This window comes from Oncorhynchus gorbuscha, unplaced genomic scaffold, assembly GCF_021184085.1.
Source record: "Oncorhynchus gorbuscha isolate QuinsamMale2020 ecotype Even-year unplaced genomic scaffold, OgorEven_v1.0 Un_scaffold_2161, whole genome shotgun sequence".
NCBI classification, from domain to species: Eukaryota; Metazoa; Chordata; class Actinopteri; order Salmoniformes; family Salmonidae; genus Oncorhynchus; species Oncorhynchus gorbuscha.
This window is the reverse complement of record NW_025746740.1, coordinates 61389-87584: the sequence shown is the minus strand read 5'-3', so window position 1 is coordinate 87584 and position 26196 is coordinate 61389. Positions and strand designations below refer to the sequence as shown.

General features: G+C 43.6%; 2 protein-coding genes across 2 annotated transcripts; both read left to right on the top strand.

Annotated features, from left to right (window-relative positions):
- The first annotated feature begins 463 nt into the window (after positions 1-463).
- Positions 464-15232, top strand: LOC124025086 (nuclear protein MDM1-like). The gene is made up of 8 exons (XM_046338754.1): positions 464-705; positions 1082-1216; positions 1801-1837; positions 5024-5243; positions 7558-7691; positions 8024-8261; positions 13683-13751; positions 14701-15232. Exons 1-8 carry the CDS (start codon positions 464-466, stop codon positions 14808-14810), a joined length of 1185 nt encoding a protein of 394 aa, XP_046194710.1. The 3' UTR covers positions 14811-15232.
- Positions 15233-17470: 2238 nt separating this feature from the next.
- On the top strand, positions 17471-21529 carry LOC124025085. The gene is made up of 5 exons (XM_046338753.1): positions 17471-17475; positions 20031-20101; positions 20303-21016; positions 21059-21166; positions 21384-21529. The coding sequence occupies exons 1-5, from the start codon at positions 17471-17473 to the stop codon at positions 21527-21529; spliced, it is 1044 nt and encodes a 347-aa protein (XP_046194709.1).
- The last annotated feature ends 4667 nt before the right edge of the window (positions 21530-26196 follow it).

The following is a 26196-nucleotide window of genomic DNA, read 5'->3' as shown; positions in this document are numbered from 1 at the left end:
CCCCTCCTTACCACGTGCTGTTAATGTGCTGCCTCAGATACTGCAAGGCCCCCTCCTTACCACGTGCTGTTAATGTGCTGCCTCAGATACTGCAAGGCCCCCCCCTCCTTACCACGTGCTGTTAATGTGCTGCCTCAGATACTGCAAGGCCCCCCCCCTCCTTACCACGTGCTGTTAATGTGCTGCCTCAGATACTGCAAGGCCCCCCCCTCCTTACCACGTGCTGTTAATGTGCTGCCTCAGATACTGCAAGGCCTCCCCCCTCCTTACCACGTGCTGTTAATGTGCTGCCTCAGATACTGCAAGGCCCCCCAATCCTCCATCCTCCCACGTGCTGTTAATGTGTGCCTCGACTGAGCCCCTCCTGTTAATGTGCTGCCTCAGATACTGCAAGGCCCCCCCTCCTTACCACGGGCTGTTAATGTGCTGCCTCAGGACCCACGTGCTGTTTGCTGCCTCCGCAATGCTCCAACCAACCAATCCTCCATCCTCCCAGGTGCGAGAGCTTCGTAAGAAGGCGGAGGCCTACAGACAGAGGGCGTGGGGGACCCATTTCTCCCGCCTCCACCTCAACCAGATCCTGTCGGACCAGAACCAGCTGTGGGAGGCCTCCACCCCTTCCTCCTCTAACCTCAGCTCTGGGACAGGTTCTGGGGACGGGGAGGAAGACAGGAGTCCTACCCCCCAGGCTCTGGAGCTCGCTAGGTGAGGGAGACCGACCACAGAGCTGGCTATAGCATGACATTAGCATGTCTTTAGTGTGGTCTGGATGTGTAGTACATCTGTCTCAGGATTTCCCAAAGATGGGGTGCAACTTTCGGCCTTAAAATCGGGCTTCTGTAAGTATAGAATGACATTAAAATCAAGTGTAGCCAAATGATTAGACTTAGAAGCAGAGCCACATATTTCTGGGTAGAAGCCACAGAGCTGGATGGGGGGGTTTGACCCAGCTATATGGACTAGGGGAAACTGATGCTGAGAGTCCTTTACTGGGGTCTTAATACATCTGACCTATTAAGGTCATGTTCTCTGTGTGTCCCTCCTCCTCTCCCTCCCTCCTCCTCTCCCTGTGTGTCTGTAGGGTTGACAGTAGCTCCAGCTCCGTAGCCGGACCCCCTCCCCTCACCCCCGTGTCCAGTAGAAGGAGCTCCACCCGGGGGCTGGGGACACAGCAGACCCCCCTGGTCACCCTAACTCTGGAGCTCCTAACCTACCTGTTCAGAGGAGACTAGCCTGGGAGGAGGAGACAGGGGCTGGGGGTGGAACTGGGGAGGAGAGAGAGGAAGAAGAGGACAAGGAGAGAAAGGATGAGAGAAAGGAGAGAAAGGATGAGTATGTGGTTGTTTCATTCCCTCTCCATTTCCTGTTGATTTCTGCTTTCACTGATTGGCTTTGAGTTCTCTGTTACCTCAACTCTGTTTATATCCATATTGGAGACAGTCAGTTCTGTTACCTCCACTCTGTTTATATCCATATTGGAGACAGTCAGTTCTGTTACCTCCACTCTGTTTATATCCATATTGGAGACAGTCAGTTCTGTTACCTCCACTCTGTTTATATCCATATTGGAGACAGTCAGTTCTGTTACCTCCACTCTGTTTATATCCATATTGGAGACAGTCAGTTCTGTTACCTCCACTCTGTTTATATCCATATTGGAGACAGTCAGTTCTGTTACCTCCACTCTGTTTATATCCATATTGGAGACAGTCAGTTCTGTTACCTCCACTCTGTTTATATCCATATTGGAGACAGTCAGTTCTGTTACCTCCACTCTGTTTATATCCATATTGGAGACAGTCAGTTCTGTTACCTGTTTATATCCATATTGGAGACAGTCAGTTCTGTTACCTCCACTCTGTTTATATCCATATTGGAGACAGTCAGTTCTGTTACCTCCACTCTGTTTATATCCATATTGGAGACAGTCAGTTCTGTTACCTCCACTCTGTTTATATCCATATTGGAGACAGTCAGTTCTGTTACCTCCACTCTGTTTATATCCATATTGGAGACAGTCAGTTCTGTTACCTCCACTCTGTTTATATCCATATTGGAGACAGTCAGTTCTGTTACCTCCACTCTGTTTATATCCATATTGGAGACAGTCAGTTCTGTTACCTCCACTCTGTTTATATCCATATTGGAGACAGTCAGTTCTGTTACCTCCACTCTGTTTATATCCATATGAGACAGTCAGTTCTGTTACCTCCACTCTGTTTATATCCATATTGGAGACAGTCAGTTCTGTTACCTCCACTCTGGAGACAGTCAGTTCTGTTACCTCCACTCTGTTTATATCCATATTGGAGACAGTCAGTTCTGTTACCTCCACTCTGTTTATATCCATATTGGAGACAGTCAGTTCTGTTACCTCCACTCTGTTTATATCCATATTGGAGACAGTCAGTTCTGTTACCTCCACTCTGTTTTTATATTGGAGACAGTCAGTTCTGTTACCTCCACTCTGTTTATATCCATATTGGAGACAGTCAGTTCTGTTACCTCCACTCTGTTTATATCCATATTGGAGACAGTCAGTTCTGTTACCTCCACTCTGTTTATATCCATATTGGAGACAGTCAGTTCTGTTACCTCACTCTGTTTATATCCATATTGGAGACAGTCAGTTCTGTTACCTCCACTCTGTTTATATCCATATTGGAGACAGTCAGTTCTGTTACCTCCACTCTGTTTATATCCATATTGGAGACAGTCAGTTCTGTTACCTCCACTCTGTTTATATCCATATTGGAGACAGTCAGTTCTGTTACCTCCACTCTGTTTATATCCATATTGGAGACAGTCAGTTCTGTTACCTCCACTCTGTTTATATCCATATTGGAGACAGTCAGTTCTGTTACCTCCACTCTGTTTATATCCATATTGGAGACAGTCAGTTCTGTTACCTCCACTCTGTTTATATCCATATTGGAGACAGTCAGTTCTGTTACCTCCACTCTGTTTATATCCATATTGGAGACAGTCAGTTCTGTTACCTCCACTCTGTTTATATCCATATTGGAGACAGTCAGTTCTGTTACCTCCACTCTGTTTATATCCATATTGGAGACAGTCAGTTCTGTTACCTCCACTCTGTTTATATCCATATTGGAGACAGTCAGTTCTGTTACCTCCACTCTGTTTATATCCATATTGGAGACAGTCAGTTCTGTTACCTCCACTCTGTTTATATCCATATTGGAGACAGTCAGTTCTGTTACCTCCACTCTGTTTATATCCATATTGGAGACAGTCAGTTCTGTTACCTCCACTCTGTTTATATCCATATTGGAGACAGTCAGTTCTGTTACCTCCACTCTGTTTATATCCATATTGGAGACAGTCAGTTCTGTTACCTCCACTCTGTTTATATCCATATTGGAGACAGTCAGTTCTGTTACCTCCACTCTGTTTATATCCATATTGGAGACAGTCAGTTCTGTTACCTCCACTCTGTTTATATCCATATTGGAGACAGTCAGTTCTGTTACCTCCACTCTGTTTATATCCATATTGGAGACAGTCAGTTCTGTTACCTCCACTCTGTTTATATCCATATTGGAGACAGTCAGTTCTGTTACCTCCACTCTGTTTATATCCATATTGGAGACAGTCAGTTCTGTTACCTCCACTCTGTTTATATCCATATTGGAGACAGTCAGTTCTGTTACCTCCACTCTGTTTATATCCATATTGGAGACAGTCAGTTCTGTTACCTCCACTCTGTTTATATCCATATTGGAGACAGTCAGTTCTGTTACCTCCACTCTGTTTATATCCATATTGGAGACAGTCAGTTCTGTTACCTCCACTCTGTTTATATCCATATTGGAGACAGTCAGTTCTGTTACCTCCACTCTGTTTATATCCATATTGGAGACAGTCAGTTCTGTTACCTCCACTCTGTTTATATCCATATTGGAGACAGTCAGTTCTGTTACCTCCACTCTGTTTATATCCATATTGGAGACAGTCAGTTCTGTTACCTCCACTCTGTTTATATCCATATTGGAGACAGTCAGTTCTGTTACCTCCACTCTGTTTATATCCATATTGGAGACAGTCAGTTCTGTTACCTCCACTCTGTTTATATCCATATTGGAGACAGTCAGTTCTGTTACCTCCACTCTGTTTATATCCATATTGGAGACAGTCTGTTCTGTTACCTCCACTCTGTTTATATCCATATTGGAGACAGTCAGTTCTGTTACCTCCACTCTGTTTATATCCATATTGGAGACAGTCAGTTCTGTTACCTCCACTCTGTTTATATCCATATTGGAGACAGTCAGTTCTGTTACCTCCACTCTGTTTATATCCATATTGGAGACAGTCAGTTCTGTTACCTCCACTCTGTTTATATCCATATTGGAGACAGTCAGTTCTGTTACCTCCACTCTGTTTATATCCATATTGGAGACAGTCAGTTCTGTTACCTCCACTCTGTTTATATCCATATTGGAGACAGTCAGTTCTGTTACCTCCACTCTGTTTATATCCATATTGGAGACAGTCAGTTCTGTTACCTCCACTCTGTTTATATCCATATTGGAGACAGTCAGTTCTGTTACCTCCACTCTGTTTATATCCATATTGGAGACAGTCAGTTCTGTTACCTCCACTCTGTTTATATCCATATTGGAGACAGTCAGTTCTGTTACCTCCACTCTGTTTATATCCATATTGGAGACTATCATCATTTTGTTACTTATTTCAAGAGCTACTATTTTTAGAGACACAGTGTGACTCTGTCCTGCCTGTCTGTCTGCCTGTCTGCCTGTCTGCCTGCCTGTCTGCCTGCCTGCCTGCCTGCCTGTCTGCCTGTATGTCTGTCTGCCTGTCTGCCTGCCTGCCTGCCTGTCTGCCTGCCTGCCTGCCTGCCTGCCTGTCTGCCTGTCTGCCTGCATGTCTGCCTTCATGTCTGCCTGCCTGCCTGCCTGCCTGCCTGCCTGCCTGCCTGCCTGCCTGCCTGCCTGCCTGCCTGCCTGCCTGCCTGCCTGCCTGCCTGTCTGCCTGTCTGCCTGTCTGCCTGTCTGCCTGTCTGCCTGCCTGCCTGCCTGCCTGTCTGCCTGTCTGCTTGTCTGCCTGCCTGTGTTCCAGACTGAGGGTGCTGGACCATCGTTCGTCGTCTGTAGCAGGCTCCCACAGGTCCAGAGAGGGTGGCAGGATGCCCACACCCACACTGCAAAGGATCGCTACTGTTCAGAGAACTCACCACGACCTGACGACTCCAGCCACTGGTAACCTAGACTGGACAGGATTGTTGACATATTGTTTTTATTTTTGTGACAAACTTTTTATTCAAATTTTTGTTTTTGAGAGAGAGGTTACTGGTACCAAAACAATCAAATAAATGATCCAGGGACAGTGTGTGGTCTGGTCCAGTCTGGGTTTGTCTCCAGGGACAGTGTGTGGTCCGACCCAGTCTGGGTTTGTCTCCAGGGACAGTGTGTGGTCCGACCCAGTCTGGGTTTGTCTCCAGGGACAGTGTGTGGTCCTGTCCAGTCTGGGTTTGTCTCCAGGGACAGTGTGTGGTCTGTCCAGTCTGGGTTTGTCTCCAGGGACAGTGTGTGGTCCTGTCCAGTCTGGGTTTGTCTCCAGGGACAGTGTGTGGTCTGTCCAGTCTGGGTTTGTCTCCAGGGACAGTGTGTGGTCCTGTCCAGTCTGGGTTTGTCTCCAGGGACAGTGTGTGGTCCTGTCCAGTCTGGGTTTGTCTCCAGGGACAGTGTGTGGTCCTGTCCAGTCTGGGTTTGTCTCCAGGGACAGTGTGTGGTCCTGTCCAGTCTGGGTTTGTCTCCAGGGACAGTGTGTGGTCCTGTCCAGTCTGGGTTTGTCTCCAGGGACAGTGTGTGGTCCTGTCCAGTCTGGGTTTGTCTCCAGGGACAGTGTGTGGTCCTGTCCAGTCTGGGTTTGTCTCCAGGGACAGTGTGTGGTCCTGTCCAGTCTGGGTTTGTCTCCAGGGACAGTGTGTGGTCCTGTCCAGTCTGGGTTTGTCTCCAGGGACAGTGTGTGGTCCTGTCCAGTCTGGGTTTGTCTCCAGGGACAGTGTGTGGTCCTGTCCAGTCTGGGTTTGTCTCCAGGGACAGTGTGTGGTCCTGTCCAGTCTGGGTTTGTCTCCAGGGACAGTGTGTGGTCCTGTCCAGTCTGGGTTTGTCTCCAGGGACAGTGTGTGGTCCTGTCCAGTCTGGGTTTGTCTCCAGGGACAGTGTGTGGTCCGGTCCAGTCTGGGTTTGTCTCCAGGGACAGTGTGTGGTCCGGTCCAGTCTGGGTTTGTGTCCAGGGACAGTGTGTGGTCCTGTCCAGTCTGGGTTTGTGTCCAGGGACAGTGTGTGGTCCTCTCCAGTCTGGGTTTGTGTCCAGGGACAGTGTGTGGTCCGGTCCAGTCTGGGTTTGTCTCCAGGGACAGTGTGTGGTCCGGTCCAGTCTGGGTTTGTCTCCAGGGACAGTGTGTGGTCTGGTCCAGTCTGGGTTTGTGTCCAGGGACAGTGTGTGGTCTGGTCCAGTCTGGGTTTGTGTCCAGGGACAGTGTGTGGTCTGGCCCAGTCTGGGTTTGTCTCCAGGGACAGTGTGTGGTCCGACCCAGTCTGGGTTTGTCTCCAGGGACAGTGTGTGGTCCTGTCCAGTCTGGGTTTGTGTCCAGGGACAGTGTGGTCCGGCCCAGTCTGCGTTTGTCTACAGTAGAAGTTTAACCATAAACTAGGTGATAGTGGAAACAAACCAACTAACCACTGTGTTGAGGCAGTTTAACCATAAACTAGGTGATAGTGGAAACAAACCAACTAACCACTGTGTTGAGGCAGTTTAACCATAAACTAGGTGATAGTGGAAACAAACCAACTGTGTTGAGGCAGTTTAACCACTGTGTTGAGGCAGTTTAACCATAAACTAGGTGATAGTGGAAACAAACCAACTAACCACTGTGTTGAGGCAGTTTAACCATAAACTAGGTGATAGTGGAAACAAACCAACGTTTTTCAGACTCTTCCCACCTGACAGTTGCATCCAGCAGACACTTTTTCAAAAACTCTTTTTATCTTCACAGTTCAGTTATGGGTCACATCAATATAATACACTAAACTCACTGTTTTTCAACATTTTACATGACAGTTGAATCATTTAGCAGACACTCGTATCCAGAGCATCTTATAGACAGTAATAATAATATAATAATAATAATATATGCCATTTAGCAGACGCTTTTATCCAAAGCGACTTACAGTCATGTGTGCATACATTCTACGTATGGGTGGTCCCGGGGATCGAACCCACTACCCATTTAGCAGACACTCGTATCCAGAGCATCTTATAGACAGTAATAATAATATTATAATAATATGGGTGGTCCCGGGGATCGAACCCACTACCCATTTAGCAGACACTCGTATCCAGAGCATCTTATAGACAGTACCATTCAGTTTAGGACATTAACAACCACATATCACAATCAAGATCAAATCGTGGCTCATTACTTCTGTTCTGTGTTGAATTGAAGAAAAAAAAACTTTATTGATCCACAGAGGGTAAACGTGATCACCTTGTCTAATGTCTTGTCAGGAGGTGCTATCCTGGTGTCTCCTCCTAAGATGGAGGCTAACGGCTGGGCGAAGAGAAGTGAACCTCCGTTGGGTAAAACCCGTTCCCCATTTAAACCCCTCTCTCTGGCCTCGCCACAACGAGCAGCCAGACAGGTAACATTCTACAACACTGGATATTGGGATAGTTGGGTAGAGCTTCTCCTTGGTGAGAAGATTCATCTTGTAGTATTTATAGGCTTCTCCTTGGTGAGAAGATTCATCTTGTAGTATTTATAGGCTTCTCCTCGGTGAGAAGATTACATCTTGTAGTATTTATAGGCTTCTCCTCGGTGAGAAGATACACCTTGTAGTATTTATAGGCTTCTCCTTGGTGAGAAGATACACCTTGTAGTATTTATAGGCTTCTCCTTGGTGAGAAGATACATCTTGTTATATAAAGGTAAAATAAATAAATAAAATAAAATCTGATGTTGTGTCTCGATCAGAATGAGGAGCGGAATCATCCCCAGTCCTCTCCTGCAGCAGGGGTGACTACTGTGGACCCCCTCCCCCTGAGAGAGGACTCCTGGTCTGGGGAGACATCTCCGGAGAACCCCCCTGACCCTCCACCGGAGCCCAAAGCCTCCCGTAAACGCACTACCAGCGGACAACCCGACGCCGCCGTCCCGGCACCTGTTAACCGCATCCAGGGGACGCTCAGAGACCCAGAGTTCCAACATAACGGTAACTGTCCTGAGGACCTCCCTGGTACCTACTGTAGTACTGTCTGTCATAATGGTAACTGTCCTGAGGACCTCCCTGGTACCTACTGTAGTACTGTCTGTCATAACGGTAACTGTCCTGAGGACCTCACTGGTACCTACTGTAGTACTGTCTGTCATAATGGTACCTGTCCTGAGGACCTCACTGGTACCTACTGTCTGTCATAACGGTAACTGTCCTGAGGACCTCACTGGTACCTACTGTAGTACTGTCTGTCATAATGGTACCTGTCCTGAGGACCTCACTGGTACCTACTGTAGTACTGTCTGTCATAATGGTACCTGTCCTGAGGACCTCACTGGTACCTACTGTAGTACTGTCTGTCATAATGGTAACTGTCCTGAGGACCTCACTGGTACCTACTGTAGTACTGTCTGTCATAATGGTAACTGTCCTGAGGACCTCACTGGTACCTACTGTAGTAGTGTGGTACTGTAGTAGTGTGGTACTGTAGTAGTGTGGTACTGTAGTGGTGTGGTACTGTAGTGGTGTGGTACTACACTGGTACTGTAGTACTGTGGTACTGTCTGTCATACTGTAGTAGTGTGGGTATTTTGGTACTGTAGTAGTGTGGTCCTGATTTTGGACTGTAGTAGTGTGGTACTGTAGTGGTGTGGTACTGTAGTGGTGTGGTACTGTTGTAGTGTGGTACTGTAGTGGTGTGGTACTGTAGTAGTGTGGTACTGTAGTAGTAGTGTGGTACTGTAGTAGTGTGGTACTGTAGTAGTGTGGTACTGTAGTGGTGTGGTACTGTAGTTGTAGTGTGGTACTGTAGTTGTAGTGTGGTACTGTAGTTGTAGTGTGGTACTGTAGTTGTGTACTGTAGTAGTATTTTGGTACTGTAGTAGTAGTGTGGTACTGTAGTAGTAGTGTGGTACTAGTAGTAGTAGTGTGGTACTGTAGTTGTAGTGTGGTACTGTAGTTGTAGTGTGGTACTGTAGTAGTAGTGTGGTACTGTAGTAGTAGTGTGGTACTGTAGTAGTAGTGTGGTACTGTAGTAGTGGTGTGGTACTGTAGTAGTGGTGTGGTACTGTAGTAGTAGTGTGGTACTGTAGTAGTAGTGTGGTACTGTAGTAGTAGTGTGGTACAGTAAGTGTGTACAGTAGTGTGGTACTGTACAGTAGTGTGGTACTGTGGTTGTAGTGGTACTGTAGTTGTAGTGTGGTACTGTGGTTGTAGTGTGGTACTGTGGTTGTAGTGTGGTACTGTAGTTGTAGTGTGGTACTGTAGTAGTGTGGTACTGTAGTAGTAGTGTGGTACTGTAGTAGTAGTAGTGTGGTAGTAGTAGTGTAGTAGTAGTAGTGTGGTACTGTAGTAGTAGTAGTGTGGTACTGTACTGTAGTAGTAGTAGTAGTAGTGTGGTACTGTGTAGTACTGTGTGGTTGGTACTGTAGTTGTAGTGTGGTACTGTAGTAGTACTGTAGTAGTGGTACTGTAGTAGTTGTAGTGTGGTACTGTAGTAGTAGTGTGGTACTGTAGTTGTAGTGTGGTACTGTAGTAGTGTGGTACTGTAGTAGTAGTGTGGTACTGTACTGTAGTAGTAGTGTGGTATGTAGTGGTACTGTGTAGTAGTGTGGTACTAGTAGTGGTGTGGTAGTGTAGTAGTGGTGTGGTACTGTAGTAGTAGTGTGGTACTGTAGTAGTAGTGTGGTACTGTAGTAGTAGTGTGGTACTGTAGTGTAGTGTGGTACTGTAGTTGTAGTGTGGTACTGTAGTTGTAGTGTGGTACTGTGGTTGTAGTGTGGTACTGTGGTTGTAGTGTGGTACTGTAGTTGTAGTGTGGTACTGTAGTAGTAGTGTGGTACTGTAGTAGTAGTGTGGTACTGTAGTAGTAGTGTGGTAGTAGTAGTTGTAGTGTGGTACTGTAGTGTGGTACTGTGGTTGTAGTGTGGTACTGTAGTTGTAGTGTGGTACTGTAGTAGTTGTAGTGTGGTACTGTAGTAGTAGTGTGGTACTGTAGTAGTAGTAGTGTGGTACTGTAGTAGTAGTAGTAGTGTGGTACTGTAGTAGTAGTAGTGTGGTACTGTAGTAGTAGTAGTAGTGTGGTACTGTAGTAGTAGTAGTGTGGTACTGTAGTAGTAGTGTGGTACTGTAGTAGTTGTAGTGTGGTACTGTAGTAGTTGTAGTGTGGTACTGTAGTAGTAGTGTGGTACTGTAGTAGTGGTAGTGTGGTACTGTAGTAGTAGTGTGGTACTGTAGTAGTAGTGTGGTACTGTAGTAGTAGTGTGGTACTGTAGTAGTAGTGTGGTACAGTAGTGTGGTACTGTGGTTGTAGTGTGGTACTGTAGTTGTAGTGTGGTACTGTAGTTGTAGTGTGGTACTGTAGTAGTTGTAGTGTGGTACTGTGGTTGTAGTGTGGTACTGTAGTAGTAGTAGTGTGGTACTGTAGTAGTTGTAGTGTGGTACTGTAGTAGTAGTAGTGTGGTACTGTAGTAGTAGTAGTGTGGTACTGTAGTAGTAGTAGTGTGGTACTGTAGTAGTAGTAGTGTGGTACTGTAGTAGTAGTAGTGTGGTACTGTAGTAGTTGTAGTGTGGTACTGTAGTAGTTGTAGTGTGGTACTGTAGTAGTAGTAGTGTGGTACTGTAGTAGTAGTAGTAGTGTGGTACTGTAGTAGTAGTGTGGTACTGTAGTAGTAGTAGTAGTGTGGTACTGTAGTAGTAGTGTGGTACTGTAGTAGTAGTGTGGTACTGTAGTAGTAGTAGTAGTGTGGTACTGTAGTAGTAGTAGTGTGGTACTGTAGTAGTAGTAGTAGTGTGGTACTGTAGTAGTAGTAGTAGTAGTGTGGTACTGTAGTAGTAGTAGTAGTGTGGTACTGTAGTAGTAGTAGTAGTGTGGTACTGTAGTAGTAGTAGTAGTGTGGTACTGTAGTAGTAGTAGTAGTAGTGTGGTACTGTAGTAGTAGTAGTAGTGTGGTACTGTAGTAGTAGTAGTAGTGTGGTACTGTAGTAGTAGTAGTAGTGTGGTACTGTAGTAGTGTGGTACTGTAGTAGTGTGGTACTGTAGTAGTAGTAGTAGTGTGGTACTGTAGTAGTAGTGTGGTACTGTAGTAGTAGTGTAGTAGTGTGGTACTGTAGTAGTAGTGTGGTACTGTAGTAGTAGTGTGGTACTGTCTGTCTACGAACAGCATCAGCAGTTGAACTTAACATCTACCTTTCCTTGGTTTTTGACTGATCAAACCACTTTTACATTACTGGCATCTGGGATGTTGAATCTGCGTCTTTAGTTCACCCTGTGTGACGCTGTCCCATCACATCATCACCCAAATACTTCTGGGCCAATAAAAACTCTGCATTGCCTCATCAAAGACCATTTACGAGACTTAATTACTCATATAAATGTAACAATGAGTGTAATTTACCGTTGATGAGAGTGTGTGTGTGTGTCAGGTTTCCGCCACCTCTACAGTATATAGGTCAGTCTGTTTGATTGAGTCCCTGTGGGGTGGGGTCTCTCTCTCTCTCTCTCTCTCTCTCTCTCTCTACTGCTGAGACATCTTTACAGTTTGTGGCTTTTCTCAGCATATTCTACTGCTGCATAACAAAACCTGGTCCCAGATCTGTTGTAGTCCGCTCCTCGTTCCTTCCCGCCAGCCCAGATATTGTCTAGTGTTGTAGTTCCTCGCTGCTCCTTTCTCCTCAGGACAAAAGATACAGAAGTCGATGCCAGGGTATCACAATTGGGGGAATTCCGTTTCTCTCTCCCAGAGTCCTCACCTCTTTCTCGTCCTCATGTCTCCCTCCATTCCTGACTCCTCTCCAGAACCCCCCTCACCCCCGCATTGTTTATTTTCAGAATAATAGGCCTACACCTGGGGTAGAAACACCTGGGGTAGAAACACCTGGGGTAGAGACTCCTGAGGTAGAGACTCCTGAGGTAGAGACTCCTGAGGTAGAGACTCCTGGGGTAGAGACTCCTGGGGTAGAGACGCCTGGGGTAGAAACTCCTGGGGTAGAAACTCCTGAGGTAGAAACTCCTGAGGTAGAAACTCCTGAGGTAGAAACTCCTGAGGTAGAAACTCCTGAAACTCCTGGGGTAGAAACTCCTGGGGTAGAAACTCCTGAGGTAGAAACTCCTGAGGTAGAAACTCCTGAGGTAGAAACTCCTGAGGTAGAAACTCCTGGGGTAGAAACTCCTGGGGTAGAAACTCCTGGGGTAGAAACTCCTGGGGTAGAAACTCCTGAGGTAGAAACTCCTGAGGTAGAAACTCCTGAGGTAGAAACTCCTGAGGTAGAAACTCCTGAGGTAGAGACTCCTGAGGTAGAGACTCCTGAGGTAGAGACTCCTGAGGTAGAGACTCCTGAGGTAGAGACTCCTGAGGTAGAAACTCCTGAGGTAGAAACTCCTGAGGTAGAAACTCCTGAGGTAGAGACTCCTGAGGTAGAGACGCCTGGGGTAGAGACTCCTGGGGTAGAGACTCCTGGGGTAGAGACTCCTGGGGTAGAGACTCCTGGGGTAGAGACTCCTGGGGTAGAGACTCCTGGGGTAGAGACTCCTGGGGTAGAGACTCCTGGGGTAGAGACTCCTGGGGTAGAGACGCCTGGGGTAGGTAGAAACTCCTGGGGTAGGTAGAAACTCCTGGGGTAGGTAGAAACTCCTGGGGTAGAGAAACTCCTGGGGTAGAGACTCCTGGGGTAGAGACTCCTGGGGTAGAGACTCCTGGGGTAGACACTCCTGGGGTAGACACTCCTGGGGTAAACACTCCTGGGGTAGACACTCCTGGGGTAGACACTCCTGGGGTAGACACTCCTGGGGTAAACACTCCTGGGGTAGACACACCTGGGGTAGACACACCTGGGGTAGACACTCCTGGGGTAGACACTCCTGGGGTAGACACTCCTGGGGTAGAACCACCTGGGGTAGAACCACCTGGGATAGAACACACCTGGGATAGAACCACCTGGGATAGAACCACCTGGGATAGAACCACCTGGGGTAGACACTCCTGGGATAGAAACACCTGGGGTAGACACTCCTGGGATAGAACCACCTGGGGTAGACACTCCTGGGATAGAAACACCTGGGGTAGACACTCCTGGGATAGAAACACCTGGGGTAGACACTCCTGGGATAGAAACACCTGGGGTAGAAACTCCTGGGGTAGAAACTCCTGGGGTAGAGACGCCTGGGATAGAACCACCTGGGATAGAACCACCTGGGGTAGAAACACCTGGGGTAGAGACTCCTGGGGTAGAAACTCCTGGGATAGAAACACCGGAGGTAGAAACTACTATGGAGTTGATTGGAAGACAACAGGCTATAACTGCAGCAGTATTGTGCATCATGTGTAATAACATGGAACTCTAAAATGTACTGTTATCTAGACATTTACATGTAACCCCTAAACAACAACAACTAACAGAACATTGTCTTCTCTACTCCAGGTCATTTAGGCCTGAGGACGTCTGAGCTGCTGCTGTGTCCTGGTGGTGGCTGTGGAACTGATGATGAAGGTAATGTAGCAGTAACAAGCTTCCTCACATTAGTCTGATAATGAAGAAATGTAGCAGTAACAAGCTTCCTCACATTGGTATGATAATGAAGGTAATGTAGCAGTAACAAGCTTCTTCACATTAGTCTGATAATGAAGGTAATGTAGCAGTAACAAGCTTCCTCACATTAGTCTGATAATGAAGGTAATGTAGCAGTAACAAGCTTTTTCACATTAGTCTGATAATGAAGATAATGTAGCAGTAACAAGCTTCCTCACATTAGTCTGATAATGAAGGTAATGTAGCAGTAACAAGCTTCTTCACATCAGTCTGAGAATGAAGGTAATGTAGCAGTAACAAGCTTCCTCACATTAGTCTGATAATGAAGGTAATGTAGCAGTAACAAGCTTCCTCACATTAGTCTGATAATGAAGGTAATGTAGCAGTAACAAGCTTCCTCACATTATTCTGATAATATGTACATTTTCTGGTTAATTTAGAAACCTAAACTTAGATATGTGTTTTTGGTTGTTGAATCAATTAGACGATGCCCATTTCAGGCTTATAAAAAAAAAAATATATATATATATATATATATTTTTTTAAATCCTGTTTTGTAGTATACCCCTCTGGTGTCCTCTACTTCTGGATAAGTTAAAGCTCAGTTTATCACAAGTAGACTAACTAGGCTGATGTTGGTCTTCAGTGTTAAAGGCAGGCTTAGGGGTCATTTCACTGTTAAAGGCAGGCTTAGGGGTCATTTCACTGTTAAAGGCAGGCTTAGGGGTCATTTCAGTGTTAAAGTCTTGATACAAGGGAAGTGACACTAAATAAAATGAGACATTTGCTTCAATATCTCCATGACATAAAACATAAAGGATAGCTGAGGTTCTAAATCTTTGGGAGTCAGCCGATCACTCTCTCCCCGACCTGGCTAACCTCTGACCCCTGACCCTTGGTGACCCTCCAGATGACAGGATGTCCCAGATCTCATCCAGGTCAGCAGCGTCCTGCTCTATGGCCTCCCAGGTCCTCGACCGAGCCCAGAGGAGGAAGGACCACTTCTGGGGGAAGAGATAACAGGAAGCACTGTCCCCCCCCCCTCACAGTGCATTCCAAATGGAACCCTATTCCCTATTTAGTGCACTACTGTTAAGAGGAGGAAGGATGACTTCTGGGGGAAGAGATAACACCATTGACACACACTATGTACTAAACAGTGCTCTATTCCCTATGTAGTGCACTGCCTTTGTCTCTGAGGGAGGATATGACAACACTGACACACACTATGTGCTAAACAGCGCCCTATTCCCTATGTAGTGCACTACCTTTGTCTCTGAGGGAGGATATGACAACACTGACACACAGCACAGTCTGAACCACCATGTGTCCCAAATGGCACCATATTTAACTGACCATATAGTACCCTGTTTTATAACAGAATGGAGTACACTATAGTACCCTGTTTTATAACAGAATGGAGTACACTATAGTACCCTGTTTTATAACAGAATGGAACAGACCCTGTTTTATAACAGAATGGAGTACACTATAGTACCCTGTTTTATAACAGAATGGAGTACACTATAGTACCCTGTTTTATAACAGAATGGAGTACACTATAGTACCCTGTTTTATAACAGAATGGAGTACACTATAGTACCCTGTTTTATAACAGAATGGAGTACACTATAGTACCCTGTTTTATAACAGAATGGAGTACACTATAGTACCCTGTTTTATAACAGAATGGAGTACACTATAGTACCCTGTTTTATAACAGAATGGAGTACACTATAGTACCCTGTTTTATAACAGAATGGAGTACACTATAGTAGACTGGTTTATAACAGAATGGAGTACACTATAGTAGACTGGTTTATAACAGAATGGAGTACACTATAGTAGACTGGTTTATAACAGAATGGAGTACACTATAGTAGACTGGTTTATAACAGAATGGAGTACACTATAGTAGACTGGTTTATAACAGAATGGAGTACACTATAGTAGACTGGTTTATAACAGAATGGAGTACACTATAGTACCCTGTTTTATAACAGAATGGAGTACACTATAGTAGACTGGTTTATAACAGAATGGAGTACACTATAGTAGACTGGTTTATAACAGAATGGAGTACACTATAGTAGACTGGTTTATAACAGAATGGAGTACACTATAGTAGACTGGTTTATAACAGAATGGAGTACACTATAGTAGACTGGTTTATAACAGAATGGAGTACACTATAGTAGACAGAATGAGTACACTATTAGACTGATTTATGGCAGAATGGAGTACACTATAGTAGACTGATTTATAACAGAATGGAGTACACTATAGTAGACTGGTTTATAACATAATGGAGTACACTATAGTAGACTGGTTTATAACAGAATGGAGTACACTATAGTAGACTGGTTTATAACAGAATGGAGTACACTATAGTAGACTGATTTATGGCAGAATGGAGTACACTATAGTAGACTGATTTATGGCAGAATGGAGTACACTATAGTAGACTGATTTATAACAGAATGGAGTACACTATAGTAGACTGGTTTATAACAGAATGGAGTACACTATAGTAGACTGATTTATAACAGAATGGAGTACACTATAGTACCCTGTTTTATAACAGAATGGAGTACACTATAGTAGACTGGTTTATAACAGAATGGAGTACACTATAGTAGACTGGTTCATGGCAGAATGGAGTACACTATAGTAGACTGGTTTATGGCAGAATGGAGTACACTATAGTAGACTGATTTATGGCAGAATGGAGTACACTATAATAGACTGATTTATGGCAGAATGGAGTACACTATAATAGACTGCTTTATGGCAGAATGGAGTACACTATAATAGACTGCTTTATGGCAGAATGGAGTACACTATAGTAGACTGATTTATAACAGAATGGAGTACACTATAGTACACTATAGTAGACTGATTTATAACAGAATGGAGTACACTATACTAGCCTGGTTTATGGCAGAATGGAGTACACTATAGTAGACTGGTTTATGGCAGAATGGAGTACACTATAGTAGACTGCTTTATGGCAGAATGGAGTACACTATAGTAGACTGATTTATAACAGAATGGAGTACACTATACTAGCCTGGTTTATGGCAGAATGGAGTACACTATAGTAGACTGATTTATGGCAGAATGGAGTACACTATAGTAGACTGATTTATGGCAGAATGGAGTACACTATACTAGCCTGGTTTATAACAGAATGGAGTACACTATAGTAGACTGCTTTATAACAGAATGGAGTACACTATAGTAGACTGATTTATAACAGAATGGAGTACACTATAGTACCCTGTTTTATAACAGAATGGAGTACACTATAGTAGACTGGTTTATGGCAGAATGGAGTACACTATAGTAGACTGGTTTATGGCAGAATGGAGTACACTATACTAGCCTGGTTTATAACAGAATGGAGTACACTATAGTACCCTGTTTTATAACAGAATGGAGTACACTATAGTACCCTGTTTTATAACAGAATGGAGTACACTATAGTAGACTGCTTTATGGCAGAATGGAGTACACTATAGTAGACTGGTTTATGGCAGAATGGAGTACACTATAGTAGACTGGTTTATGGCAGAATGGAGTACACTATACTAGCCTGGTTTATAACAGAATGGAGTACACTATAGTACCCTGTTTTATAACAGAATGGAGTACACTATAGTAGACTGCTTTATGGCAGAATGGAGTACACTATAGTAGACTGGTTTATAACAGAATGGAGTACACTATAGTAGACTGGTTTATAACAGAATGGAGTACACTATAGCCAGCAACATGCCACCCTGCATCCCACTGCTGGCTTGCTTCTGAAGCTAAGCAGGGTTGGTCCTGGTCAGTCCCTGGATGGGAGACCAGATTCCCAAGCTGTCCCTCATACCATCATGGCCACCTAATCATCACTAGTTTACAATTGGCTAATTTATCGCCCTCCATTCCCCTGTAACTATTCCCCAGGTCGTTTGCTGTAAATGAGAACGTGTTCTCAGTCAACCTACCTGGTAACATAAAAAATATATAGTGCACTGCTCTAGGGGATAGGGGTCATGGCAGCATACTACACTGAACCACACTGTGTCCAGACTACTAGGTTGAATCTGGGTTTATATAACCAGAGTGTCCAGACTACTAGACTGAATCTGGGTTTATATAACCAGTGTCCAGACTACTAGACTGAATCTGGGTTTATATAACCAGAGTGTCCAGACTACTAGACTGAATCTGGGTGTATATAACCAGAGTGTCCAGACTACTAGACTGAATCTGGATGTATATAACCAGTGTCCAGACTACTAGACTGAATCTGGGTGTATATAACCAGACTACTAGACTGAATCTGGGTGTATATAACCAGACTACTAGGCTGAATCTGAGTGTATATAGCCAGACTACTAGGCTGAATCTGAGTGTATATAGCCAGACTACTAGACTGAATCTGGGTTTATATAACCAGTGTCCAGACTACTAGACTGAATCTGGGTTTATATAACCAGTGTCCAGACTACTAGACTGAATCTGGGTGTATATAACCAGAGTGTCCAGACTACTAGACTGAATCTGGGTGTATATAACCAGAGTGTCCAGACTACTAGACTGAATCTGGGTTTATATAACCAGAGTGTCCAGACTACTAGACTGAATCTGGGTTTATATAACCAGAGTGTCCAGACTACTAGACTGAATCTGGGTTTATATAACCAGAGTGTCCAGACTACTAGACTGAATCTGGGTTTATATAACCAGAATCTGGGTTTGTCCAGACTACTAGACTGAATCTGGGTTTATATAACCAGAGTGTCCAGACTACTAGACTGAATCTGGGTTTATATAACCAGACTACTAGACTGAATCTGGGTTTATATAACCAGACTACTAGACTGAATCTGGGTTTATATAACCAGACTACTAGACTGAATCTGGGTTTATATAACCAGACTACTAGACTGAATCTGGGTTTATATAACCAGAGTGTCCAGACTACTAGACTGAATCTGGGTTTATATAACCAGAGTGTCCAGACTACTAGACTGAATCTGGGTTTATATAACCAGAGTGTCCAGACTACTAGACTGAATCTGGGTTTATACAACCAGTGTGTCCAGACTACTAGACTGAATCTGGGTTTATATAACTACTAGACTGAATCTGTTTATATAACCAGACTACTAGACTGAATCTGGGTTTATATAACCAGAGTGTCCAGACGACTAGACTGAATCTGGGTTTATATAACCAGAGTGTCCAGACGACTAGACTGAATCTGGGTTTATATAACCAGAGTGTCCAGACTACTAGACTGAATCTGGGTTTATATAACCAGTGTGTCCAGACTACTAGACTGAATCTGGGTTTATATAACCAGAGTGTCCAGACTACTAGACTGAATCTGGGTTTATATAACCAGAGTGTCCAGACGACTAGACTGAATCTGGGTTTATATAACCAGAGTGTCCAGACTACTAGACTGAATCTGGGTTTATATAACCCAGACTACTAGACTGAATCTGGGTTTATATAACCAGACTACTAGACTGAATCTGGGTTTATATAACCAGAGTGTCCAGACTACTAGACTGAATCTGGGTTTATATAACCAGAGTGTCCAGACTACTAGACTGAATCTGGGTTTATATAACCAGAGTGTCCAGACTACTAGACTGAATCTGGGTTTATATAACCAGAGTGTCCAGACTACTAGACTGAATCTGGGTTTATATAACCAGACTACTAGACTGAATCTGGGTTTATATAACCAGACTACTAGACTGAATCTGGGTTTATATAACCAGACTACTAGACTGAATCTGGGTTTATATAACCAGACTACTAGACTGAATCTGGGTTTATATAACCAGACTACTAGACTGAATCTGGGTTTATATAACCAGACTACTAGACTGAATCTGGGTTTATATAACCAGACTACTAGACTGAATCTGGGTTTATATAACCAGAGTGTCCAGACTACTAGACTGAATCTGGGTTTATATAACCAGAGTGTCCAGACTACTAGACTGAATCTGGGTTTATATAACCAGAGTGTCCAGACTACTAGACTGAATCTGGGTTTATATAACCAGACTACTAGACTGAATCTGGGTTTATATAACCAGACTACTAGACTGAATCTGGGTTTATATAACCAGAGTGTCCAGACTACTAGACTGAATCTGGGTTTATATACCAGAGTGTCCAGACTACTAGACTGAATCTGAATACTAGACTGAATCTTTATATAACCAGAGTGTCCCAGACTACTAGACTGAATCTGGGTTTATATAACCAGAGTGTCCAGACTACTAGACTGAATCTGGGTTTATATAACCAGAGTGTCCAGACTACTAGACTGAATCTGGGTTTATATAACCAGAGTGTCCAGACTACTAGACTGAATCTGGGTTTATATAACCAGAGTGTCCAGACTACTAGACTGAATCTGGGTTTATATAACCAGAGTGTCCAGACTACTAGACTGAATCTGGGTTTATATAACCAGACTACTAGACTGAATCTGGGTTTATATAACCAGACTACTAGACTGAATCTGGGTTTATATAACCAGACTACTAGACTGAATCTGGGTTTATATAACCAGACTACTAGACTGAATCTGGGTTTATATAACCAGAGTGTCCAGACTACTAGACTGAATCTGGGTTTATATAACCAGAGTGTCCAGACTACTAGACTGAATCTGGGTTTATATAACCAGACTACTAGACTGAATCTGGGTTTATATAACCAGACTACTAGACTGAATCTGGGTTTATATAACCAGACTACTAGACTGAATCTGGGTTTATATAACCAGAGTGTCCAGACTACTAGACTGAATCTGGGTTTATATAACCAGAGTGTCCAGACTACTAGACTGAATCTGGGTTTATATAACCAGACTACTAGACTGAATCTGGGTTTATATAACCAGACTACTAGACTGAATCTGGGTTTATATAACCAGACTACTAGACTGAATCTGGGTTTATATAACCAGACTACTAGACTGAATCTGGGTTTATATAACCAGAGTGTCCAGACTACTAGACTGAATCTGGGTTTATATAACCAGACTACTAGACTGAATCTGGGTTTATATAACCAGACTACTAGACTGAATCTGGGTTTATATAACCAGACTACTAGACTGAATCTGGGTTTATATAACCAGACTACTAGACTGAATCTGGGTTTATATAACCAGAGTGTCCAGACTACTAGACTGAATCTGGGTTTATATAACCAGAGTGTCCCAGACTATAGACTGAATCTGGGTTTATATAACCAGACTACTAGACTGAATCTGGGTTTATATAACCAGACTACTAGACTGAATCTGGGTTTATATAACCAGAGTGTCCAGACTACTAGACTGAATCTGGGTTTATATAACCAGAGTGTCCAGACTACTAGACTGAATCTGGGTTTATATAACCAGACTACTAGACTGAATCTGGGTTTATAACCAGACTACTAGACTGAATCTGGGTTTATATAACCAGAGTGTCCAGACTACTAGACTGAATCTGGGTTTATATAACCAGAGTGTCCAGACTACTAGACTGAATCTGGGTTTATATAACCAGAGACTGAATCTGGGTTTATATAACCAGACTACTAGACTGAATCTGGGTTTATATAACCAGACTACTAGACTGAATCTGGGTTTATATAACCAGACTACTAGACTGAATCTGGGTTTATATAACCAGACTACTAGACTGAATCTGGGTTTATATAAGTGAATCCAGACTACTAGACTGAATCTGGGTTTATATAACCAGACTACTAGACTGAATCTGGGTTTATATAACCAGACTACTAGACTGAATCTGGGTTTATATAACCAGACTACTAGACTGAATCTGGGTTTATATAACCAGACTACTAGACTGAATCTGGGTTTATATAACCAGTGTCTGGGATACCCTCCCTATTTGTATGAATTTAGTTCATATGTTTTGTAATAATGTATTGAATGAAGTGTAAAGAACTAGGTTTGTATTTATTTTAAATGATTTTGTTTTATTACATGGAGAACCACTTATTCATTGTAATTAATCTTTTGACTGTTTATCGATAACTTATATACTAGTCTAACTTACTGTATTGTCTAACTTAGATTTTTACTGATTTTTACTGTATTGTCTAACTATTTTTACTGTATTGAATATATTTTTACTGTATTATCGATTCTGCATTGTTCATATATTTCTTGATACACTATCCTTGTTGGTAAGTGAATTATGCACTACTACTGCTACTACGAATCAACATTGATGCAATTGAAACATGTTGTATAGGTTTGTATAAGAGTTATACACTGTGTGTTTGGATACAACAACTGTTGAGAGGAAATATTAAATAAATGTTGGAACAATCGGTATGCATTCAGCTGTCTCATTGACTTCCTGTACATAGAATAGCCTTTTGTAGCAATTCACTGCAATATTGTTGTTCCTTAGGTGATGGACGTGTTTCATTTAATCAACATGTGATTGACTGCTTCCCAAAATAGCACCCTAGTCCTTTAACAGAGCCTTCAGAAGATATTGGGGGCGGCAGGGCAGCCTAGCGGTTAGAGTGTTGGTACTAGTAACCGGAAGGTTGCAAGTTCAAATCCCCCGAGCTGACAAGGTACAAATCTGTCGTTCTGCCCCTGAACAGGCAGTTAACCCACTGTTTCCTAGGCCGTCATTGAAAATAAGAATTTGTTCTTAACTGACTTAACTAGTTAAATAAAGGTTAAAAAATATATATATATATAGATATTCACATCTTGACTTGTTCCACATTTTGTTGTCTTGCAGCGTGAGTTTAACATGGATTCAATTGAGATTTTATGTCACTGTCCCAACACACAATAAATACCCCATAATGTCATAGTAGAATTAAAATTTATGCAAATTAAATACCCCATAATGTCATAGTAGACTGATAATTTATGCAAATTAAATACCCCATAATGTCATAGTAGAATTAGAATTTATGCAAATTAAACACCCCATAATGTCACAGTAGAATTAGAATTTATGCAAATTAAATACCCTATAATGTCATAGTAGTTTATATAAAAAGTACATACGTATTCAAACCCTTTGTTATGGCAAGGCTACATTAGTTCAGGAGTAAAAATGTGCTTAACAAGACACATAGTAAGTTGCATGGACTCATCACTCTGTGTGCAATAATAGTGTTTTAACATGATTTTTGGGTTTATATAACCGGAGTAGCCACACATACAATTATCTGAATCAGTGAGCAGTGAATTTCAAACGGAGATTTAACCACGAAGACCAGGGAGGTTTTCCAGTGCCTCGCAAAGAGGGCACCTATTGGTAGATGGGTAAAAAATAAATTAAAGCAGACATTGAATAACCTTTTGAGAATTGTGAAGTTATTAATTTCACGTTGGAAGGTGTATCAATACACCCAGTCACTACAAAGATACAGGTGTCCTTCCTAACTCAGTTGCAGGAGAGGAAGGAAACCGCTCAGGGATTTCACAAAGAGGCCAATAATGACTTTAAATGTCATGTTTTGTCAATAATTATCATGTCTTGTCCCTAACTTATCTATTTACTCTGCTGGTCTTATTGTCTATATCTCTATCCCCCTTTCTCACTGTCTTCTCTCTATCGTTCCGTTCCTGCTCCCAGCTGTTCCTATTCCCCTAATCATCATTTAGTCTTGAACCTGTTCCCGATCCTTTTCCCTGATTAGAGTCCCTATTTCTCTCCTTGTTTTCCGTACCTGCCCTGTCGGATCCTCATCTATAATTCACCGTGCTGTGTCTATGTTTTGCCCTGTCGTGTCGTGTTTCCCTCAGATGCTGCGTGGTGAGCAGGTGTCTGAGTCTGCTAGGTTCAAGTGCCTTCCCGACTGCAACCTGCAGTTCTCGATCAAGTCTCCAGTCTGTTCTTGTCTTTACGAGTAGTATTATGCTTTTTGTTTTGTTAAGTTTCTTACTGGATTAAAAACTCTGTTTTGAATCTTTTGGGTCCTCATTCACCTGCATGACAGAAGGATCCGACCAAGGAATGGACCCAGCGACTACAGACGCTACGTAACACTGCCGTCGAGATCCAGGAGCCATGCTCGGCAGACACGAGCAGGAATTGTCTGCTGCTCGCCATGCCGTGGAGAACCTGGCCGCTCAGGTTTAGACCTCTCTGACAGTTCCAGAGTCTTCGTCTCGTGCCACCTGTTACTTCCTGGCCTGCCGAGCCTCCAGAACCTAGGGTTAATAACCCACCTTGCTACTCCGGGCAGCCCACTGAGTGCCGCTCCTTTCTCACCCAGTGTGAATTGTGTTTTCTCCAACCCAACACATACTCTAGACTGAAGCTGGGTTTTATCATTTCACTCCTTACTGGCCGGGCCCGAGAGTGGGGCACAGCTATCTGGGAGGCAAGGGCTGATTGTTCTAACAATACCAGAACTTTAAAGAGGAGATGATTCGGGTTTTTGACCGTTCAGTTTTTGGTGGGGAGGCTTCTAGGGCCCTGGCTTCCCTATGCCAAGGTGATCGATTAACGGATTACTCTATAGAGTTTCGTACTCTTGCTGCCTCTAGTGACTGGAACGAAGCCGGGCTTCGCTCGTTTTCTGGAGGGACTCCACACAGTGGTCAAAGATGAGATTCTCTCTCGGGAGGTTCCTTCCAGTGTGGACTCTTTGATTGCTCTCGCCATCCGCATAGAAACGGGTAGATCTTCGTCACCAGGCTCGTGGAAGAGAGCTCGCATCAACGGTGTTTCCCTGCTCCGCATCGCAACCATCTCCCTCCTCTGGCTCTGAGACTGAGCCCATGCAGCTGGGAGGGATCCTTTCGACTAAGGAGAGGGAACGGAGGATCACCAACCGCCTGTGCCTCTATTGCGGATTTGATGGACATTTTGTTAATTCATGTCCAGTAAGAGGCCAGAGCCCATCAGTAGCGGAGGGCTACTACTCAGGTCTCTTCATTAGATCCTGTATTATGTCGGTCCATCTAACTATATGCAGTGCCTTGATTGACTCTGGGGCTGAGGGTTGTTTCATAAGCATGGGTTCGGAAACATAACATTCCTTTCAGACAGTTAGACAAGCCTACGCCCATGTTTGCCTTAGATGGTAATCTTCCCAGTATCAGATTTGAGACACTACCTTTAACTCTCACAGTATCTGTAACCACAGTTGAGACTATTTCTTTTTTGATTTTTGTTCACCTTTCACACCTGTTGTTTTGGGTCATCCCTGGCTAGTATGTCATAATCCTTCTATTAATTGGTCTTGTAATTCTATCCTATCCTGGAACGTATCTTGTCATGTGAAGTGCTTAATGTTGCCATCCCTCCCACTTCTGTCCCCACTTCTCAGGAGGAACCTGGCGATTTGACAGGAGTGCCGGAGGAATATCATGATCTGCGCACGGTCTTCAGTCGGTCCCGAGCCAACTCCCTTCCTCCTCAGCTGTCAATGATTGTAGTATTGATCTCCTTCCGGGGACCACTCCTCCTCGGGGTAGACTATACCCTCTGTCGGCTCCCAACGTAATCGAGGATTATTTATGTCTCTTAACATAGTGCCTTCTTCCTCTAGTTAAACTGGGTTCTTTTTGTTAAAAAGAACTTTACTCTGCGCCCCTGCGTGGTTTATCGAGGGCTGAATGACATAACGGTTAAGAATCGTTATCCGCTTCCCCTTATGTCATCAGCCTTGAGATTCTGCAGGGAGCATGCTTTACTAAGTTGTAATACCATCTCGTTGAGAGGGGGACGAGTGGAAAACGGCGTTTAACACTCCGTTAGGGCATTTTGAGTACCGGGTTCTGCCGTTTGGTCCCAACGCCAATAAATACCCCATAATGTCATTAGTTAAATGTTCTGAGAGAATTGAACATCTTTGTTTTTGTCTATCAAATTAAATACCCCATAATGTCATGTTCAGCACGTTAGAATTTAGCGCCTAATTAGAGATATTGTCTCTACGTAAAGGCTGAAAGTGCTCTTTTCATGTCTCCTCCGTTACTTTTCTCGGTTCCGTTATTTCCGCTGAAGGCATTCAGATGGATTCCGCTAAGGTCCAAAATATTGGCCCCCATAATGTCACAGTGAATTGCAATTTAGGTTTCGCTAATTTCTAAATTTCATTCAAATTAAATACCCCCATTAATTTAAAGTTGCTGCCCCTCTCACAGCTCTTACTTCTGTCAAGACGTGTTTTAAGTGGTCCGGTTCCGCCCAGGGAGCTTTTGATCTTCTAAATTAGAACGTTTTACGTCCGCTCCTATGTTACTCCTGACGTTAGACAATTAAATCGAGGTTACCCCATAATGTCATAGTAGAATTAATTCCAGTCAAATAATAAGGTTCATCCTTGCGCTTATTTTTTAAATGAGCGCAACTATGATGTGGGTAACCGTGAACTG

Bases quoted from the DNA above. Each gene is read 5' to 3' on its own strand.
- LOC124025085 (XM_046338753.1), top strand. The intron at 20,102-20,302 runs GTTTATATAACC...GACTGAATCTGG, and splicing joins GACTACTAGACTGAATCTGG to GTTTATATAACCAGACTACT. The intron at 21,017-21,058 runs GTTTATATAACC...GACTGAATCTGG, and splicing joins GACTACTAGACTGAATCTGG to GTTTATATAACCAGACTACT.
- LOC124025086 (XM_046338754.1), top strand. From the start codon at position 464: ATGCTCCAACCAACCAATCCTCCATCCTCCCAGGTGCGAGAGCTTCGT. The intron at 5,244-7,557 runs GTAACCTAGACT...ATGTCTTGTCAG, and splicing joins CCTGACGACTCCAGCCACTG to GAGGTGCTATCCTGGTGTCT. The intron at 8,262-13,682 runs GTAACTGTCCTG...TCTCTACTCCAG, and splicing joins CCCAGAGTTCCAACATAACG to GTCATTTAGGCCTGAGGACG.